General features: G+C 44.0%; 1 protein-coding gene across 2 annotated transcripts in view; it reads right to left on the bottom strand.

The window, feature by feature from the left end:
* LOC144754870 (PDZ and LIM domain protein 1-like) overlaps positions 1-19,318 on the bottom strand; it is a 395,047-nt gene that overhangs the window by 98,159 nt on the left and 277,570 nt on the right. For both annotated transcript variants that reach the window (XM_078643185.1, XM_078643184.1), the window contains exon 4: positions 14,497-14,693. In XM_078643185.1, the coding sequence (XP_078499311.1) occupies positions 14,497-14,693 (197 nt within the window). The remainder of the gene's footprint in view (positions 1-14,496; positions 14,694-19,318) is intronic.

Genomic DNA, 19,318 nt, shown 5'->3' with positions numbered 1-19,318 from the left:
ATAATCTGCTAGGCTGGCCAGTTTTAGATTCCTAAAATATATTCCCACTTTACAAAATCAAATACTTTCTTAGCATTGAGCGAGAGGGCAACAAGGTCTGTAGGGTTTTTAATCTGCCACTGTAGATATGCCAGAGTTATAAAAAGACGTTTTGGCAAGCGATATAGAACACATTTAACCTGTGAAGAGTACACAAGGGACAGGATGACCCTGCATAACAGGCTAAAAGACTTTTGCCAGGATCTTTAAAACTGCATTAATCAGGGACACAGGGTAGTAATTGGCCTAAATCAAAGGGGTCTTTGTCTTTTTAAAAAAGGAAGGATATAGTGGCCTTGTTGGACATGGGGCCCAAGTTGCCAATCAGATCCACCTCACTGAATAGTTCATATAACAGGGGTATGAAATGGGATTTGCCCATCTTGTAACATTCACTAGGGAAATCATCATCATCAAGTAACTTTATTTCGCATTACAATAAAGAATGCATAAAAGTACATATAAAATATAGTTACATATGATACAAAGAACCATAGTTGAAGAGATAATGACAGTACACATCAGCCAATGAACGATTAGGTTAAGAATTTCATATTAAAAGCATACAAAATAGCAGCAAACATCAATCAATTTAAAATACTAGAAAAGATGTACCATCGGGCTTTGCGAGATTTTATAACTGCTAATAAAAATGATGACAATGCATAACACACAAACGCGGTTTCTAATTGATAGAAAGTGGGAGGTGCAAGTGCAAAAGATCGGAATGAGGATTTATTTAAAAGTGGCACACTAAAATTCTCGCTCTATTGTATAAAATGGACAAAAAAAAGAGGATATGCTCAGGATATTGAATTGCCTTATCAAAGGGGCAAGGCGGTAGATCATTTATAGAAAAAACATTATTCGGATGGCCCAACATTAGCGGGATTTAAATAAATCGGAATCTAGGCAAAATGTGGCGATGCTGTCCATTCTCTACGAACACTAGAATAGAACTAGAGACTAGGGAAATATGCAGTAGACTAACAGATTGTTTGCCTTTATATCTATTCCATCTTTCTGCAACCGCTTTCCTTAAAAATATATTTTCTAATCGCGTTTTAGGGAATTTTTGGCATAAGGACGGAGAGTCATATAAAAAATGGAAGCCCCAATGAGACAAGAGTATGATGAACTAGGGAAATCATCCTCCTTGGTGATTTGTATGTCGGTAGAGTCCTTAGGGAAAAAGATTGATAGATATAGGGTGTGTAGAAATTCTTCAGCTCCCACAACTGTATCTCTTGTAGTAGGGCACTGTCTGTGAGATTGGTTTGCAGGTAGTATAGTATCTGAACTTGACATAATGGGGCAAGCTGTTAACATTCAGGGAATGACTGAGTTGAGTTTTTGCTGGTTGAGTGGCAGTGGCATCAGATCGATTTGTTTCCTGTGGAATTATATGAATTGTGGCACGTAGCATTTTCAACGGTGAACATAGTTGAACAGCAGCTGAAAAGTAAGTGATTTTGGGTGTCACATGGGTTATGGGTTGGTGATTGTGACACCAAGTCCGAATAGTCATTAGATCTAATGCTAAGTACCCAGTTATATATCAGTATTCACATTTTAACACAAATCCTGTAGGATAGACTGCCAAGAATGCTCACAAGCAGAACTGAGTGTGTGTCAGAGGATGAGAAGAAAGTATTCATCAAAAGGAGGGGGCTGCCAACTGGCGGTTGAGTATGATCTTGACTGAGAGACTACTTTAGACTAAGAGTTTTTGCTCAATAGGACAACCATTGCTTCACAGGGCGGGGACACAAGATAGCCTATAAGAGACTAGTTTGTTTTAGTACACAAACTTCTATTTCAAGGCACGGGGCGTAGGAAAAAGAATTGTTGGTGGGTAGGAGGAGGGTTGTGTAATATTGTATCATGTCTAAAATGTATCAGTGCATTGCATTGGTAAGTATGCGACCCTATAAATCCACCACTTGGATAAGCAAAACATTGCTAACATTGAGTCATTAGCTGCTTCTCAACTATTTATACAGCAAGCAACCCAATAGACACACACATGAGGCTAACAGTCAGGAAACTCAATGGTACTGGTCTCCATCAGGCTTCTAGTAAGTGGGAAACTACCAACTGGTCTGATTATAGGCTGAGGGACGAAGGTTGTACCATTGCAGAACTGGCATCTCCTGATTCGCAAGTCAACCTGTAAGGTGGTAATGTTCAAAGTGCCTGAGTATTTGTAGCATTCAGTGGTGTAGTGGTCCAATAAAGTGTATACACAGAGTAATCAAGGGGCCATTAATATTATGTGGGACTTTTTCATAGTCTCATTTCTTTTAAAGTGATTGAACGGTTTGGTTCAGTCCAGCTCTGTAATATCTGCACATCACTCCAATAGATTTGCCTTGAACTTAGGGATGGCATCTCTGATACCACAGCAAGTCTTTTTGCTGAGCAAGCACAAAGAGGTAAGTGGGGTGCATATAAATGTGTGCCTCTGTACTATGGACATGTATTTTGTTAAGGATGGTAACCCTCACCCACCTTAGATAGCATGCTTCATTGTCGGGTCACCCCTCATACCAGGCCCAAAGGTACCCGGTATGGGCTACAACTCCCAATACGGGGGAGGAGTTCTTGAGGTGTTTTGCAATGCTGCGGCCCTTAAAGAGATGAGGTATGGGTGAAGAACCAGAGTGCTATGTGTGTGTGAAGTTAAAACTACCTCTTGGTAGGCTCAATCAATAGTTTTTTTTAAATTCCAGTGTCTCTAAGGGATATTTTAAAAATTAAGAGGGAAGTAAAAACGTCAACCCAATATGAGAAGTGTCAACATGTTTCTGCTATATTCAGGACATTTTAAAGACATTCTAGGCATTCTTCAGGACCATATGTCATTCTGCAAAGATTGCAGGAGAAGTATTTTTCTAATATGTTAGGTTTGAAACAGACAAGTGACTCATAGTAATTGCAAAGGGGATCAACCATCATAGTCAACCACAACTGTTGAGTGTTATGCTTCATTTATGCCTTATTTAGGGCACACCTATGTCAACGGTGCACCAGCAGGCCGCTGTTGCCTCCTGCTTGATAGGCCCAACGAGGACGTACAGCTATGAGGCTGTGGGTCATGTAAATATAGACGTTTCTTCTTTTTTCCTTTTCAGGCTACATATAATTTCTTTCTCATTCGGACAGCCATACACGGTGTGATCCTAAATGAATATTTTCATAGCAATACAGCACCTCAAGGACTGGCAGTAACCAATGTTGCCTGGCCTAAAGATGGCCGCTCTTTAAACGAGCGCCACTAGCCGCCAAAATTATCCGGCAAGAATTAGCTGCTTTGTTGAGTGAAACTCCCGCTCGGAGGGCTATGCGGGTGTAGCCCTTCTCCCGGTGCCCTTACCGCAGAAACTAGGTCATTTGCTTCGGCGGGTCCTAGGCGATGGACCGAGACATTGCTCTCCCCTGCGCCGACCTGTGACGCGGAGGGTGGGAGGCGCTCCCTGCAGGGCCGAGCCAGCACTCAAACTTGGGTGCCCGGCCGTAGGGGGGAGGCTCCACATTCTGCACGGCTGAAATTGCCTGGGACGGAGCACTGCGGCGGTAACGTGTGCTGGAGTCCCGGTACCAATTGGTGACTGGCGGAGTGTGGAGTGTCATGAGAACTGCCGTTGCTGTGGGAATCCCCCGCAGGCAGGTGTATTGACCGAGCCCCTGGGGCCTGTACTGATGGGGGAGTTGCTGACTGCGGTGGGCCCCCCTTTCCACATCTGATTGGCCGCATGTGAGGCTCTCGCCCTGCGCCTTACCTAGCGCCTCCATTTTGAACTGCAGCACATGTGAGGCCTATCCTCGGGGCACTGGTTGGCTTATGCATTGGTCCCTGCTCTCCTCTGAACTGTGCGAGTGGATCCTCTGGAAGAGTGTAACGAGGGGGGACCTCTACAATAGTGGTCTGACGCTACTCGGACTCAAGCCCTTGAATGACTTGCGGGGATCTGATCTGGTGCGCTCCCTTGGTCTCCCACGCCTGGGTCTTGTGACCTGTGCCGAGCGGTGTGCACGTTCGTAGCAACAGGAGCGGTGGTGACTGAACGTGTGGTCCCTGGCAAACTGCGCCAACGCAACGAGGTGCAAAGATGGGTAAGCCGGACAAGCTGCAAACAAAGCTGAGTTTCGAGCAGCGGAAGACCAGACACAGAGAAGATGCTGCGCAGTCTGCAATGTCAGAGTCCAAGGCATTGAAGGAAGATCCCATTTGCGAAATCAAAATGATCATAGGGTCCATGCAGAACGGGCTATCGGCGATTGATGCGAAAAAAGACACCTTGGCCTATAGGATGGATCGTATGTCCGAGAGGGTGGACAAACATGAGGAGCGTCTTGATATGGCCGAACGACGAATCACTAAAACGGAGGAGGCCCAGACTGATTCCAACAACACCCAGAAACAGATGGAAAAGACCCTGGTTGCCTTGCAGGACAGAGCTGAGGGTTTGGAGGCCAGATCGAAGCGCAGCAACCTGCGCATCACAGGCCTTCCGGAGTCAACCGCAATGGGCAACATGGAGTCCTTTATAGAAAAACTGCTCACTACTCTGCTGGGTACGGACACATTTTTCCCCATGTTTGTCATGGAGCGTGGGCACCGTTCGTTGCGACCTAAGCCTCCTCCTGGCGCCCTTCCACAGCCTATCATCACAAAACTGTTGAACTACAGGGACAGGGATGCGGCGCTAAGGAGGGTGAGAGAATTGGGAAATTTGCCATATGAAAGGACCTCTCTTTCTTTGTTCCTGGACTTCACCCTCAAGGTCCAGGAGGGCAGGAGGCAATTTGCGCCGCTGGAACACAAGCTAAGGGAACAGAGTGTTGAATATACGTTGCTCTATCCGGCGAGGCTGAGAGTGATCCTAAACGGGAAGGCCAAGATTTGTACTGATCCTCAGTCCCTCCAGAAAGCCCTTAAAGACTGGGACAACTCTGCAAACGAAGGAAGGGCTCGACAGAGGACGACCGGGCGGATAGTGCGAGTGGAGGCCTTGATGACGACGACTGAAGTGGGAATGGTACTCTGGGTCCCACTGGGAATTCACTTTCATGTGTTGAATACCTGGGTTGGTTGTGGGTGTTTGGGCGCGAGCTTTATTATCGTACTTAGGGGTTTGCTGCTCCTATTGTTAAATTCTGTACCATACTTTAATCAGTTGCTTTTATACTGCTTAAGCCAACAGTGGGGGCAGGGCCGCTTTGCTGTACGAGGGCAGGAGAACCTATGCTACAGGTACTGTCCATGTGTCACCTTTGGAGACTTCTCTCTCCCAATGGTAGCTTCATGGTAGAAGCTTAGTGGAGAGGCGGTGGCATAGTGTAGTATTGGCAGATAACATCCGCCCCTATGCATTTCACGCCTGTTTACTGTGTTTTAATTAGTGCCTATTGTCGCACAATTATTGTTTTATTTAATGTATTACAGCGCCTGGTGGCGGGGAGGGCAGTAGCCCACCTATGCCTAGTTGGGGATGGAATGGCGTGGGAGGGGGGGAGGGGTTGGGTCTTTTCTTCTTTACCGGTTCACATGCACACTAGAGTCATCAGAGCACAGTGCAACACACTTCACATTGCTGTTGGGGAGTACTATTTCTATGATCACAGTGAATGACATCACGACATAAGGCAGGGACATAGAAGGCGCTTGCAACTAATGCCGTGGAATGAGAAGGGTCTAAATGACCACAGAAAGGTGCGCAAAATCCTTGCATATCTGAAGAGAAATGATGTAGACATTACCCTGCTTCAAGAGACGCACCTTCCCCCTAAATGCGCTATACTTACAGTGCTCAACCTATCAGATTTGTTCCACGCAGCTGGTTTCACCTCACACTCTAGGGGCGTGTTAACATGGGTGAATCCTAAATCGGGTCTTCAGCTGGAGGGCCGCGAGGCGGATCTGGCTGGTCGATATGTTATCTCAAGCTGTTATGGGAGGGAGGCTTTCCTAATTGTCAATTCCTACGTGCCGAATTACGATGATCCCCGGTTTTATCAGACACTGTTCTCACTCATCAGAACCTGTACTTCATTGCCATTAATTTGGGGGGAGAGATTTCAAATGCGTTTTAGATCCAGCACTCGATCGCTCGAAGGGTCCACCTAGATCCCCATCTGCTGCTGCTAGAGCCTTGGCCGATATAGCATAACAATTGCACCTGGTGGACGTGTGGAGAGCTAGATCCTCTGAGAGGGCTGGGTTCACGCACTATTCGGCATACCACGATATACACACTCACAATGACTACTGGCTCATTTCAGAACCATTAATGGCTAAGGTACAGGACTGCACAGTCTTGGCTCGCTCTTGGTCAGATCACTCTCCTATAATGCTAGCGATTGATGTTCCCTCCCTGGGTCCTCTCCCTTTCCTGTTGAGATTTCCACCATACTCTCTCCTAGACACGGTATTTAAGTCTGACTTAGCTGCTGCTATCACTGAATTCTTTGCAATGAATATTGGGTCAGTTGACTCCTTCGCCAAGGTGTGGGAGACATTCAAGGTATTTATACGCGGGGTCGATATCAATAAACATGCTGCTGTGCTCCGCTCCATTAGAGGTATACTGGCTTTGCTAGAGGTCCGATTGGGGAGCTGGAGGCCGAAGTGGTGAATAAGAACGATTCACTGTTGATAGAACAACTAAAAACCACATTTGATGAGTACCACGAGGAAGCGGATAGTGAAATCAAGCCTATGGGGAGATATGCTCTGGCCAGAACCTACGGAGAGGTGGACAGCCCGGACTCGGTACTGGCATCGCTGGCTCGCCGTAGATTCGAGTCTGGAGTCATTGCTGAGGTGCTAGATGAGGATGGCTCCGTTTTGAAAGAACAGGCGGATATAGTCAACTGGTTCGGCCAGTACTACCATGACTTATACAGTTCTAAGGTTGCCCCAAATGAGGAAAGTATATTGCATTATCTAGAATACATTAAACTGCTGAGGCTGATGGATAGTCACAGGGAATACCTAATGCGACCCCCTGCTATGGCTCCTTCCTTCCCTCCTTTCCTATAAATTCTCTCAACCTCGTTTGTTTACTGTACCTTACTACGCTATTGTAACTGATGTAATTTGTAACGTAATGTTCCTCTGTTATAGCGCTCTGATACCTACGGGTCTAGCCAGCACTTTATAATCCTTTTGATGTACCTTTTAATGCAACGTTCCCCTGGTTATGCGCTCTGCTGCCTCCAGGCCTAGCTAGCGCTATATAACCTTCGCAAATCAAATAAACTAAAAACTGTTTTTTCCTGAACGCTGAGTCCTGAGCAACATGGCTGATGACCGGTGGAGCTGCTGGACTGCTAATGAGGAGATTCGACATGGTTTCCCCCTTGACCGTCACCTACCCAGCTGGACATTTGACATTGTTCCTCCTCGCCTCCCCGCTATTACTCCTTCCTCCCCTCCCTCCTACGAATTATTGAAACATTGTTTATGTGTACTGTACCTTACTATGCTCTTGTATCTGATGCAACTTGTAACGCAACGATCCTAAATGTAAAGCGCTCTGATACCCTCTTGGGTCAAGTTCACGCTATATAAAACTTTATAAATAAATAATTAAAAATTGACGCTGCCATGATTCGTATGGCTCTGAATTCCATGCGGGTTGGCAGCGCCCAGGACAGGATGGGTTCACCGTGCCTTTTTCTAAGGCTTTTAGTGACATGCCTTCCTCTATCACGAGGCGCTGATGGTAACGTTATTAAAACCTGGCAAGGTCCCCCAGGAGTGCTCATCTTACAAACCACTGTTGTTAATAAATGTTGACACTAAAATCTTTGCCAAGATTTGGCCAAGCGACTATCCCCCCTTTGCCCTTTCTGGTAGGCCCTGAACAGGCCGGCTTTATACCGGGTCGCTCGCTATCATACAACCTGAGAACAGTCTTTGGCGCCCTCCAGCATGTTCGGCCAGAGGTTAAGGCGGCAGCAGTGTTTTTGGACGCTAAGAAAGCCTTCGATTCGATCGAATGGAAATCCATGCTTACGTTCTGAGGTGCCTGGTTGTGGGGAGGTCTTCCTTCAATTGGTAGCGGTGCTTTATAATTCACCCTCGGCACAAGTACGCATTGGTGATGCAGTCTTCTCTCCTGTCCAAATATCATGAGGCACCAGATAGGGGTGCCCCCATATCCCCACTACTTTATGCGGTTGCTGCAGAACCTTTGTTGCGGGCACTTTGGGAATACCACGGAAACAGGGTTCTCAGATTTCCCAACTACAACCGAATTGTCTTGGCATATGAGGATGACATGCTTCTATACATTCGGAACCCGGACACTAACCTTTCTCCGATAATCCGCGAGGTGCTGCAATTTGGCGGTCTCTCGGTCTTAAAATCAACTGAGATAAATCTGTAATGTTCTCATTAACGCCGGCTACAGTCCCGAGGCCATTGGACTTCCCTCTCCAATGGACATCTGATCCGGATAGGTACTTGGGAATCCATGTCCACTCTGACGCGGAGCAAGTGCTCAGAGCAAACTACGCTAGAGCCATTGCCAAGCTAGAGGAAGATTTAGACAGGTGGAAACGACTTCCCCTCTCGTTAGTTGGGGGGGATGGGTCTTTTTGATGAAAATGATAATACTCTCCCAATTCCTTTTCCTCTTTGTCAATATACCTATGGTGGTACCCCTTAAACAAACAATGATGGTTCTGTCGGGAAGAGCAATTCAATTGAACATAGTACTTAATACATTGATGTACTTCTATATCCTATGAAGGATATATACAAATTAAACCAATAAATAAACACTGAACCCAATGGAAAGAAAGTAAATCTTTAGTATTCAAATTTCTCATAGATCTTAATTCTACAAAGCATTAGGTATGCTGTCCAATATACAAAAAACATATACTGTGAATACTGACTGAGTGTGACAAGTGATACAACATATATACAAAGAATTAAAAGTTTTTCAAAATATCCACTGTGAGTCACAATAGTCTTACATTGTTTTTCTTTTGTTCCTTGGGACTTTGTGCAGTTGGATGTATAGCAAAGTACGTCGACGTTTTGACCCTAGTGGTGATGCGCTGATTTATGCGCATTCACCGCGAGGTCCCGACTGAGACAGACGTCAGTTCAGACGCGCCTGAGCAATCGCCAAGGCGACCCAGACCCGTAAATCTTCCCACCGGCTGGTATAGAAGAATCTACTATAAAAGAAGCAATGAACTAACAGCACTACAAGCGCTTGTCGGCATGTACCAGAGGAAGTTCTCAGTACTGGAGAAGGTACCAGATGAGAAACAATTAAGACTATGTTCCCAGGATTATGCTTTGTAACCAGGTCAGAAGGAGGTGATGCAATTTAGAAGGAACAGATGATGAACTTATCACCTACCAGAAAACAAGCGTCAACAGTGGGGGTGCATCAGAAGACCAGTGAAGGAATACGCCCATTTTATGATTTGTTGTAGGAGTTAACTTACAAAAGTGCAGCAACATTGATCAGCTTATTTTTATTTTGAGGAAAGGGTACCCATGCCTGATATTCAATTGATCAGGAGTGAAGAAGCCATCTAGTGATGAAGAATATTCAACTTTTCTCACTGTCAAGGGCATGGATGAATCTATCCCTATAGATGAAGACAATCGATTGTGGGTTACTTAATGATCAAACCACAAGGATGAAAACATAATTGGCAGATCATGAAAAGATTCAAGATGCACTCACTTTTGTGATCTTCATTTACATTCTTGCAGTTTGTGGTGGTACTCTGTGTGGGTGTGGGCTGAGATTCATAAATTGCAGCTGTCCTTGGAATTAGCAGACTGCTCCGCACCATGCTCATTCCACTCGCTTATCTCTAATTTGCTGTGGTGTCTTTTATCCCTTGTGCCCAATTATTCCTTGCAGAGTGCCATGTTTGTTTTTCTGCACTTTCTCCTTCTTTCCTTGTGCTTGCTCTTATTCTTCCTTGGGTCACTTACTGCGCATGCTCACATTCGGTGTGGTGTCCAGGATTCCTTGTGTTCACTGTTATTATCTCCTTTATCGTTGTGGTCCGTCCGGTTCCCTTTTCTCATCACTTGTCCTTTATCTTATTATACGTGGCCTCTCTCTATTCATTGTTTATCACATGAATTGGACTGTTGTATATTTCTCATTCCTTGCACTCCTTTCTCTGGCGTCTCCTATTGATCCCACTGTTGACAATTCTTCATGGGGCTGTTGTCGTTCCAGTGTTCTCTTACCCAGTCCTTGTGCTTTGGACATCCCAGCCACTGCCTAAGGGAGATGGGTGAAGCTAGAAAAGTCGCCCATGTGAGGCAGATTCTGCTCCATAACAATCAAAGCGGAGCAACAGGATAACGTTATGCAGTAATCGAGGAGTAACTGACAGAACTGAGTCACCTACAGGAGGTACTGGCAATACATCTCTTCTAATCAAAAAAATTTAAGTTAAAAAACCAAAGCACCATCTCTCTACTCAATAGCTTCAGTTTCCAACAGCTCGTGATGAGAAAAACCTGGATAAAAGAAATGGCTAACTTACCTCAAGGACCTATAGTACCTGCAAGTTTTGTTAAATAGGCCATCTTTAAAAATGGGTAAGTTGAAATTATGTAACATGCAACCAGCATGCATTAACAAAAGGATGGATATTTACACTGGTTATTAAATACCGCAGGCAGTCATGCATTACCAATTCGATGGTGACGTATGCAATTGGATCTTTTATGAAGAAGTGCCACAATAGTGCAAGCAAAGGGCAGGTGGAAATGTACAGTGGCACACAATACAACTGTGTTTCACACTGATGCAGAGTGGACCACATACACAGAGGAATCATTACCTGATCAAGGCTGGGTTAATGGTAGATATTTGTCCCTGCAAAGTATCCATAATGTTTTCCTGTGAGTACATCTGTAAGGGGGAGTTAAATTGCGCGTGCAACACTTTCAGTCCTGGCACCTCCACCTCCACAGGGCTGTTAGGGCAGTATTGAGCTGCTTGTTTTAGCTCCTCTGGGCCAACTCTCACTTGACTTGGAATAGAGGATGTGCTGTGCCTCCTTTGCAAAGAAAGCGAGGTGGGACGCGACTGCAGCGGATTATAGACTGATGCAAGAGGAGCCTTAAACACACCAGTAGGAGAGAAAAGACTATAGTATCAGGTTTAGAGATTAGAGTTAGATTATTAAAGAGTTGAAAGAAATAGGAGTTGAAAGGAAATAGGAGAGAAGAAAACGATATTAATAGAGGAAAAATAGGAATTAAATATGAATACATTAAAAAAATTTGCAAAAGCTTTAAAATGAAGACGTTACTTCTAATAAAGTGAGATACACTTGCAAACGTGAGCCGTACATCCAAGATTATACTAACATTGTAGGGATATGGTGACAATTTTGTCAAAAACAATTGATAATGCGCAGTATAATACAGGGAATCAATGCATCAAACTTAGCATTAAGGATGAAAGGAAAGGTTAGAATACATAGTCCGATTCACAAACCCATTTGTGCAAATAAATTCAACTTGTGTGCACAAATGCCACTTTTTTTAGTGTAAAGCCAGATTTGCAATTCAAATACTCACATTTACACTAGTAAACAGATTTATTCAAACATAAATTTTTTAGAGTGAGTAAATCTAGTGGTGTTTTGTGAATGTTCCACAGCGGGAATGCGCGAGCAAATTTAAGAACACAGCCAAACCTACTTGCTAGATGGTGAAAAAGACAGATTTACAATTCTCAAGGTTTACATCTAAATCAGTTTCCAAGATGGAAAACGAAAAGGGAGTACCCTCAAACTTGCTAAATGTGTGGGTTTCAGGAGAAGGGATACGTCCATGGAATAAAATATTTTCCAGACGAAAAAGAAAAGTTTTTTTTAAAAAATCACTGATGCAATCAATTTTCAAATGTGTAAATGTACACCAAGTATATTTGCACATACAAAAATACCTTCATATAGTCTTAAGGAGGAATTCAAAAACGTTTTCCAGAAGTACTCATGAAATTACAACAGTTGCATCTTCATAGGGATACTCCTCAAAGCATTTTAGAAATCTTAAAAATTTAGAGATTTAATAGACACAAAAAAAGAATTTACGATATTAAATATCGTTTTTTTGTGTGAATCTGGTTCCATAATGATATTTTAACACCTTTACCCATAACATTACGTTGCAGTGTCTTTCTCCAGCATAAAGTGATATAACATACCAGACTACTGCTCTAGTCCCAATGCAATCATTTAAAAACACCTTATTGATATAAATAAACATTGAATTAAAAAAAAAGGCATATGTAATGCAAAAAAAACGGAAACAGTTTGTGCTGGCAATATAAAATTTAACTGAGTACGGCAGACGGAGCTAGAGTCTGTATACCTACACCACAAATTCCACAGCAAGGTACAACCCCAAAAGAATGTTCAGATTTTGCCCACATCGCCCTGCCGGGAGACTCGTAACAGAGGCATCTTTACACACCGTCAATTACTGGACAAGACTCTGATGATGACCCACTATTTGATGATGACCCACAAATCTGACTGCAAGATACTAAAACTGAGATATTTATTTTCTGGTTTAACACTGTTGGGAGTAAATGTCTAACTGTTTCTCATACAACCATAAATGTTGGTATATATCCATGACTTTTCCCTGAAAAAATACTAATTACAACACTGGTCCTAGTTTTAATAGTAACTGATAACTTCTAGATTATCTTATGAATTGAGTCATTTGAGCATTTATCCTTGAAGTCGGTGGCTTGATGGCCCAGAAACAATATGCCAGCTGCTTTGTTGTATAACATCTAGTCACTCCAAGAATCCGGTTTAGGCCCTCAGCATTTGAGGGCTTAGACATGGATAAGAGGACTAGAAGCATAATCTCCCTGCACGTGTCCTCCAGTATCCTACAATCACATAAGCCTACAGTATTAGAGCTAGAAAATCCCCATTCAGTTGCTAGACAGCAGTCATCGGTTTCTGTGTTGGATGTTACCAAGACACCGGGATGCAGAAGGCAACTTAAGAACTCAATTCTTAACTAAACTCTCATCCATTTAGAGTTTCCTGTCCATAATTCTTATGACAGGGAACCAATAGGAAAGACACTTTCAGCTAATTGTGTGTTGCTGTACCGTCAATTAAAACAAAAACTCGACTAAGCTACAAAGCCCTGACAAGCAGGACTGAAAACCACTATACAACAACTTGTAAGGTTAGACTACTCCTTTAATGACAGGGAAAGCTCTCCCATGGCCACAGAAACAGAACATTGATGCTGCACTCCCCATAAAGCGATGGAGTCAAAACGTTGACTATTAAGCCAGGAGCCAACAGCTTCAATCCCAACTTAGACTCCACAGAATTGTAGGAACCTGGTAAATCAATGCAACTCATTGTTATTAAGTTCCCTTCTCTGCCAAAGTTCAAAATTAGTAGCAATGAGAAATGGATGTAGCATCTGTATTTAAGGGAGCCTCCACTCGTTCATGACTTTTTTTAGTTACATAAACATAAGATCGCTTGACATTAGCTTGTACTTTTCTCTATTTTATTTGCTGTTTCTAGTGCTGTCATGTAACCAATAGACCACATTGTTTAAATTAAATTACTGTCTTACATGGAAAGATCCTGATGCCAATCCAGAGAGCGCATCAATCTACTATCCCATAGAAGATGGGAATCTGCCCCATTTCTCCGCTCTGGAGTGCATTTATATGCTAACAGACAGCCTTGAGCTGGGATTCCCTTTTCAAGGTTAAAGCAGGGATTGGTAAAAAAACAAAGGTTTGAAAACATTTGCTTTTAAAGGTAGCGGTGATATCAGCCCCAACCGTTAGCATGTGCATATGTATTAAAAAGTTGCAGATGTTCAGGGGATCAGGTTGAAGCTCGGTTTTCTGGCTGAAAACATAGCATGTACATTTCCGCCTTCCCTTGCATGCCTCTCATACTGATATGGCTAAAATGTCACCATCGGCCGGAAATGAACTGGAATATTAAAAAATATATAAATGTTTAAACGCACTTAGAATTGTATTCCCTGTATTATGCTACGCATTCAAGCTTTACTTGAGAAGCCAGTTAAACATAAATCTACAAAGAGCTATAAGTGATGTATAGGCACCTGTTTACACCTGGTGGTGATTTTAAAGGCTGGTATGTCATGCTGAAAGCACGTTGAAATTGGACTGGTCTCTGGTGAACAAAAAGACAAATTGTTAATTTTACTTTCTTCTGTAGAATTATCACCAATAAATAAGGTAGTGGGAAGGCAAACAAAACCAGACAAGGAAAAGTTAGACATTAAGTCAGTTGAGTACAATGACATTTCATTTTTCGTAGACTTGAAGAGCTACTCAACCCTCATGACTGAGTCGCTAAAAGAACAGGCCATCTACATCCAGTTCCATAGCTCGTGGGCATGAAGACGCAGTCTGTACTTACGCTTTGCTTGGCTCCTGTGCAACGGCTGCCGTCTTGGACTCCATGGCACTGTTGAAGGTCTGGATGTTCTCGGGGGAGTAAAGTCCTGCCGGATTGTTGTACTGTGCAGTTATCACTTTGGGGGATGAGCTGGAAGCAGTGGCAGGATTGAACGGCATAGCGCTTCGGTTATGTGCACTTCCTATTTGTTTTAAATCCTGCATGCAAGGGGATCAGAAGGAAAATCAGATGTGTCGAAGGCATGCACGCGTGTTGTGACAGCCACATTTCATGCAATGTTCAATTACATCCCGACATTGAGGTGAATGTTAATGAGTGCTGTTGTAATTCAGAATAGAAGGCTTGCGCAACTCTTGTTTTACACAATTCATATCTAGCAAATTACGTGCAATCCGCATTGCCACTGGAATTATTTAATTACAATAACAGCTTTACAAATATGGAAACCACTATGGAGAAAAGTTGCTGCAAATAAATACCTTTACAGAGAAGCAGGTTCAGAAAAACAACAAATGTATCTTGCAAACTGTCGAAAAAGGGACCCGAGCCAACAAAATCCTTTAAACTAGTACTTTATTTCATCCACCCTATCCTAAACTTTCCTAATCCTAACACTTTGCCCAGCCATAAGCCCAACTCTAAATTGAAGCCTAAAAAATGATATGCCACTTTTCTAACTATATATATAATTTATACAAAATGTCACCCTATCATGCGTATATTTAAAGATTTGTTTGAAAATAAATATTTCAACAAAGTTACCAAAATGTAAACTGTTATGACTAACATTTATTTTATTTTTTTGTTATCGAATTTTCTAGGTAATGGTTTCTCTGTAAAGGTATTGTATTTTCTGGTTTCTTTGTAGTGACATCATTTCACTTTCATTAGCCACTGGTGGACAATAGTAGGAAAAGTCCATGACCAGTACGCGTTGGTCAAAGATGCTATTCTAGTGTGGTCCCAAATACACTCCATGCACAGTGTGTGGCAGTATGTAGCAGCAGGGCAACGTGAAGAACTAAATACATTGTGAAGTGAGTCAATGGTATCATAAAAGCAGCAGCAACTTTGTGCGATTAGAAGGAAGACAAAGAGCGACTGTAGTGGAGGTAAGAGAAATTACATGTAGAAATTTGCCCCAATTATATATTCGAGGAATCCTAGAGGCAGTGTGGGGAAAAAACACAGGTCACTCAATATTTCCATTTACACTAAAGAGGTGGACCGTGGTTGCACCCTTTTTTTCGCCGGTAAACGGTTGAATATAATGAGGTTTTCCGTCAGCTGTTGCAAAGGTGGCCAAAGATGACCACGAACACTTCCCTTAAAGGCATCCTTCTTTGAGCATGAGATCTGTCCCCTGGCAATGCTGTCAGCGCTATCATTGTGCCCTGACGTCAGCGCTCAGGCAGCCTGCCCCCAGAAACAACCTTGGGAACGGAAATGAGTACACAGCGGAAAAGCAAACAGTCCCAATGTTTACATTTGCCATTTACTTTGAGCCAACATGCTCAATGCGTTTTCTCGCGCTCCATAATTTCCAGCCAACATTGTTTTCGAATACATCGAGTACCTGGACTTCATTTGGGTTTCTAATTCAAATGCGCTTATACCCTGTATATGTGTGTGTTCACCCCCGTTACGTTTGAAAAGCACTTTGAATGGGCCTATGTGAGTGTGTGCCCCCCACCATGACACTGCTAAATGACAGTGAGTATCACAAGATTCTAGGAATCATCCGGCCGACAGGGGGAGCCCTGGCGTCAAGGCCCGCGTTATCAATTCACCCACCCAAATCACTCACCCAGTGTGTCTCCTCCTCCCTCGGTGGCATTGATGATACGCCTGCACACCTACACACACTCACCCATCCACGTCACCTCCCACATACACACACACACACCCTCTTTCATGTCTGGAACTCATAGGAGGCACACACATGACAGTGTTTGTTGCAATGCCTGCAGAGAGGGTTGAAATGTTGGTGTTAAATCATGCGCTGATGCAAGGTTTTCATTTACATTTGTACTTGCCTCTTCAAAGGGCAGATTGTGTGTCCAGAATGTTAACATTGTAAAGAGGTTTGTGTCACTTTTATTACTTGTATTTCTTCTATGTTCATTATATACTCATTTGGAACTCTTACCGAGATTCTGGAAACTGGTCTCGCTCCTTGTTTCCTCGTGTTTGTATCGTTACGAGAGTGTATCTTCAAACATGTGTATGTTTGAAGATGCATCTCTCGTGGTGTGTTTCTCTTGGTGATTAAACAGTGGTTGCTGAGACATTCACCGGTTGGATCATCAAGAGAAAGGCAGCACTTCCGTGTTATGCTGGAATTGAATTTTAAACTTCATTACTTGGATTTCTTCTGGATCAAGTTTCTTTCTTCATTGTATATTACCAGAGAAACATCTTCTTTACAAACAAATACTTGTTTTCAGCTGGCCTGGCAGGATCACTGTTGCAGCCGCATGTCCAACACGCTCAACATAGTTCAAGGCAAAAAACAATAATGCCTCCAGTTCAGCTAAAGGCAGGGGTGAGCTACGAACAGGACACTAGCATCAGGGCCCTGGGGTGTTAGGGTTTCTCTCCAGACCAATAATGGCTAGATTTTACTACTCAGAGGTTGGGGCCATCTCCTTGATTGCATTAGGGCCCATGACATCCGTGCCGTAGCACACTGAAGACCAATTTATAAGGGTTGGACACATGTTAAGCAAAACATTTGAAGGGACATGGCTACCTGGCTGGATCTTTTATCCCACAGCTCATTTACTATTGTTTATTTTTCAGTCTGATACATGACTATAGAGCAGAGGTCTTCAAACTTTTTCAAATTCTTTTTAGATGCAAGGACCCCCTTCTGACAGAAATTTCTAGAATCTGGTACTCCTCATCATCGACAGCCATAAAAGCCCCCAATTACCACAGCAAATCATTTTTATGGTGAGGAAATACTATTAAACAGTGTTTAGAAAACCTAAGGTCAGTGAGTATGGGGGTGTAGTCAAATGTATAGATAAAAACAAAGGGCCTCGTTTATTAGGAACTAGCGTAGGGCCGTGCTGCAAGTCTTCTTGCGGCTCTGCCCTATGCCAATGTGAAAGGGCAGGAAGGCACCATATTTATGAAATACGGTGCATTCTTATCCTTTCCCCTTGCGTTGGCGCAGAAATTGCTGCCTTGCACCAACATAGGCAGGGTTGTTTCTGTACAGGAAGGGGCACCTTTCTTCACAAAAACAATCCAGAGAGATGTTTTCCTCTTTCTATATGAGCTGCAGAATGCAGTGCACATGGAAAGAAGAAAAACGCGGAGAAAAGAAAACATTTCTCCACGTTACGTTTCCACTGGGGAGGCATCTGTTTTTGGAGCTGCCCCAGGTTTACGTGATATTGTAAATATCGGATAGCATCAAAATCCATGGGTTTTGCGTGGGAACTCCACGGAAAGTCCATGGAACACCTCCTTGACGCAGAATAAGGCAACACGGTGGCTTGCTCTGCTATGCCTTACTCAATATCTATGAGGCAATGCAAAACCATGCAGAGTGACTTTGCGTCACCTCATAGGTATGGTTGAGACGCTTGTGCCGCTGGAGCATCAGAAAAAGTAATGCTTTGGTGATGTAAGCCTCTCATAAATAAGCACCAAAACATTCTGTAGGTTTTTTAGGTCTTTCACCATTAGCTATCTACATATAAAATAATGGGCAGCATAAATGCAAAATAAATAAAATGGTTGTTAATCAGTGGGAAATGCACTGGAGTACATTATGAAACGTATTAGTAAATGCACTCAAGAGGTCTGTGTGTAACCAGAGAGCCACAGAATTAAATCTGGATTGGTGCAGTGGATAATAGTGATGTGTATTTTTACTGCAACAAGGTCCCAGCCTGAGACAGAAAGCACTATAAATATGGAAGTCATTATTTTACACTTGCATTACACACAGTGTACAATAGAATGCTGAAAAACATGCAAGTAGTTTTACTATAAAATGGTGCTTCCAAAATGGAGATTTTTGTAATACTAGAGCGTATGTAATGCAATTAATTGTTTTTACATAACGGTCCCTTCAACACCTCTTTAGGGGAACTAAGAGGTGTGTAAATGCAGTTAAAATTAAAAGTAAGCGGAGGAGCGTGGCCAGGCACCAGCGAAGATGGCCGCCTGAGACCCGAGCTCCACCGGGACCGAGGCTGCCCCCGTTCAAATACGCTCAAAATCCTGGCCAGGGCGCCTCTACACCAGCACCCTGACCCCCTGCTGGTTAGTGCCATCAAGTGGGGCGGGAACCGGAGTTCCGCGACCTAGCGCGGCCGAGTCGCGGCCGTTTTTCGGGCCGAGGCGGACCCGGAGCTGTCGCCTGGAGCCCTCGGGCCGGGCGAGGCTGCACTCGAGGCCCCGGCTTGGGGCCTACCCATATCACGTAGGCCGGAGGAGGGCTGCCGGCCTGTAGAAAGGCCTGTGGATGCGGCGCCCGGGCCGCACCATCTCTCCAGCACCCGGTGAGGACTGTCAGCTGCAGAGCCTGGAGGCCACGGGCCGAGCGGAGCTACACTCAAGGCCCCGGCTTGGGGCCTACTCACGCCACGAGGGCCGGAGGGGGGCCGCCCGCTTGTGGGCGTGGCGCCCGGGCCGCGCCATCCTGGCAATACCCGGTGAGGCCTGAAAACTGCGGCGGAAAAGGGGGGGGACACGGAGGCCCCCCCGGAGGCACCGAACTACATCCTGCTGGATCCAGTGTGTGACCACAGTGGGAGAAGGGCCCGGGGGCACGGAGAGAGGGGAGTGCCTGATAAGCCGCGCA

Source organism: Lissotriton helveticus, chromosome 5_1, assembly GCF_964261635.1.
Source record: "Lissotriton helveticus chromosome 5_1, aLisHel1.1, whole genome shotgun sequence".
NCBI classification, from domain to species: domain Eukaryota; kingdom Metazoa; phylum Chordata; class Amphibia; order Caudata; family Salamandridae; genus Lissotriton; species Lissotriton helveticus.
The sequence above is the reverse complement of the archived record's forward strand: the minus strand, read 5'-3'. Positions and strand labels throughout refer to the sequence as shown.